At 37.9% G+C, this 3,237-nt stretch overlaps 1 protein-coding gene across 1 annotated transcript in view; it reads left to right on the forward strand.

The window, feature by feature from the left end:
* ppil4 (peptidylprolyl isomerase (cyclophilin)-like 4) overlaps positions 1-3,237 on the forward strand; it is a gene marked incomplete in the record, with an annotated part of 16,417 nt that overhangs the window by 9,515 nt on the left and 3,665 nt on the right. Inside the window, 3 exon segments of the mRNA XM_014029693.1 lie at positions 1,351-1,462; positions 1,542-1,638; positions 2,174-2,303. Coding sequence (XP_013885147.1) covers positions 1,351-1,462; positions 1,542-1,638; positions 2,174-2,303 — 339 coding nt within the window.

The following is a 3,237-nucleotide window of genomic DNA, read 5'->3' on the forward strand; positions in this document are numbered from 1 at the left end:
TGGTTAATGAGATGCGACCACTGGTTAATGAGATGTAACCACTGGTTAATGAGATGCGACCACTGGTTAATGAGATGTAACCACTGGTTAATGAGATGTGACCACTGGTTAATGATATGTGTCTACTGGTTAATGAGATGTGTCTACTGGTTAATGAGATGTGTCCACTGGTTAATGAGATGTGTCTACTGGTTAATGAGATGTGTCTACTGGTTAATGAGATGTGTCTTCTGGTTAATGAGATGTGTCCACTGGTTAATGAGATGTAACCAATGGTTAATGAGATGTGTCTACTGGTTAATGAGATGTAACCAATGGTTAATGAGATGTGTCCACTGGTTAATGAGATGTGTCCACTGGTTAATGAGATGTGTCTACTGGTTAATGATATGTGTCTACTGGTTAATGAGATGTGTCTACTGGTTAATGAGATGTGTCCACTGGTTAATGAGCTGTGTCCACTGGTTAATGAGCTGTGTCCACTGGTTAATGAGATGTGTCTTCTGGTTAATAAGATGTGTCCACTGGTTAATGAGATGTGTCCACTGGTTAATGAGATGTGTCCACTGGTTAATGAGATGTGTCCTCTGGTTAATGAGATGTGTCCACTGGTTAATGAGATGTTACTACTGGTTAATGAGATGTGTCTACTGGTTAATGAGATGTGTCTACTGGTTAATGAGATGTGTCTACTGGTTAATGAGATGTGTCCACTGGTTAATGAGATGTGTCTACTGAATAATGAGATGTGTCTACTGAATAATGAGATGTGTCCACTGGTTAATGAGATGTGTCCACTGGTTAATGAGATGTGTCCACTGGTTAATGAGATGTGTCCACTGGTTAATGAGATGTGTCTACTGNTGGTTAATGAGATGTAACCATTGATTAATGAGATGTGTCCAATGGTTAATGAGATGTGTCCAATGGTTAATGAGATGTAACCAATGGTTAATGAGATTTAACCAATGGTTAATGAGATGTGACCACTGGTTAATGAGATGTAACCAATGGTTAATGAGATGTGTCCAATGGTTAATGAGATGTGACTACTGGTTAATGAGATGTAACCACTGGTTAATGAGATGTGACCACTGGTTCATGAGATGTGACCACTGGTTAATGACATGTGACCACTGGTTCATGAGATGTGACCACTGGTTCATGAGATGTGACCACTGGTTAATCAGGTGTTATGCTAATATTTTACCATGAAGTCACTGAGTTGCAGAGAAGTGGTTCTGCTGGATGTCAGAAGACTGTTAGTTTGTTCTGGTGTTTCTTAAACAGCAGAATATTTCAAATGAAACTGGAGCAAAGCATTTTTATTTGGACCTTGTGTCTTCTCAGCAAGAAGACTGTGAGAAGGCTTACTTCAAAATGGACAACGTGCTCATCGATGACCGGCGGATTCATGTGGACTTCAGCCAGTCAGTAGCAAAGATCAAGTGGAAAGGAAAAGGTACTGTCATTCATAAGATTCCATATGTGTTCTTTGTCATTTTTCCTTTTTTGTAAAAGGAGTTTCTTTTTTATCCTAGGTGGGAAGTACACCAAAGATGACTTTAAAGCCTATGAGAAAGACTTGGAGAACCGATCCAAACTGGCTCTCAAAGATCAAATGAAGCCTAAACAAGAGTATCCTCAACTTAAAACATGTTTAAGATTGGTTTATTCCCACTTTGTCCCACGAATTGTATTTGTGTGAATGCTGAGTCAGCAGTTTTTCTTTATTATAGTTTCTAATGTACATTTTGCACTTTGCTAAATTTTGATGGCTGTTTTCCAAATTTTAGCTTTTTGGCTACTGTTTGTTTGTTTTTAATTTTAGCAAAAAGAAATTACAAAATTTGACTGAGTTGTTTTCCTAGTTTTAGCTTTAGTTGTTGTTTTATATTTTAAGCATTTAGCTAGTGTTTTGCTCATTTTGACCCTCTGGTTTCAACTGTTTGCAGCTATATATCTAATTCTAAGTTTAGTTCTGACATTTAATTGAACTCTTCAGATTTATCTTCTTGTTAAATGTCAGTTGTTTTCATCTTTCAGCATTCTGACTGTAGTTTCTGTAAATTCTGCACATTTGATGGTTTGCCCGTAACTTTATGGTTTGATCGACCTGTCTGTTCTGACTTCCTCGTATTTTTTTGGGAGATTTCTGTAACTTTCCCCAAAGATCCAAGTATGAGTTGCTAATTGAGGATGAGGAGGAAACGAGCCATCAGTACTCTGAGAAGAAGCACAAAGAGAAGAAGCACCATCATCATTCAGACGAGGAGGACAGAAGGAAGTCTAAAAAGCACAAGGTACACTCACTCAAAACTCTTTGTTCTCGTGTTTTTATTTCTCAGTTCTGTCTGAAACTGAAGCAGGTTGTTAGTTTGTTGTGATGCTGTCAGTCAGGTGCAGCAGAACCTTCATGGAAGATTTTATCAGACATCAGGTTTCTTCTTAAACCTGATCTGGTCTCCGCATGCTAACTTATTCAAGAATGTGCTCCGACTCCACCGCATGTGCGTAAATATTTTTGTCAATGAACTACTCTTTTAATGAGAAGGGCGTCTCTACAGTCAGTTTCTTGTTTTGTGGGAGGAGTCTGCCCAGGACATGATTGGTTGGATTGACGGTGGGGTTTGAAGAAGCTAGGTGCAGCGGGGAGTAGCTTGGTCGAATTGACCAGGAAGCGCCTATATTTATTAAATATACCGTATTTATTTGTGGATAATACGATCTCATGTATAATATGATCTCATGTATAATATGATCTCATGTATAATACGATCTCATGTATAATACGATCTCATGTATAATATGATCTCATGTATAATACAACCCCCTTTTTTTTAGCTTAAAAAGCGTAAAAAATTTAATCCTCAAACTACCTCCAATTTCATACAGACTTGAAGATTATTCAGCCTTTGCAGTCTTTATACATATCAGTAAAATGATCATTGGACTGTTCATTTTATTTTAACAACATACAGTGGGGAGAACAAGTATTTGATACACTGTTGATTTTTCAGGTTTTCCCACTTGCAAAGCTTGTAGATGACTGTAATTTTTATCATAGGTACTCTTCAACTGTGAGTGATGGAATCTAAAACAAAAATCCAGAAAAATACAATGTATGATTTTAAATTATTAATTTCCATTCCATTTCATTCAGCTGCTCCACGCCTCTTTTGGATCAGCGCTGCGGGTTCATTATGAACACGTTTACGTGAGCGGGACCTGCCCGCC

The sequence above is a fragment of the Austrofundulus limnaeus genome, unplaced genomic scaffold (genome assembly GCF_001266775.1).
Source record: "Austrofundulus limnaeus strain Quisiro unplaced genomic scaffold, Austrofundulus_limnaeus-1.0 Scaffold942, whole genome shotgun sequence".
In the NCBI taxonomy this organism is placed as follows: Eukaryota; Metazoa; Chordata; class Actinopteri; order Cyprinodontiformes; family Rivulidae; genus Austrofundulus; species Austrofundulus limnaeus.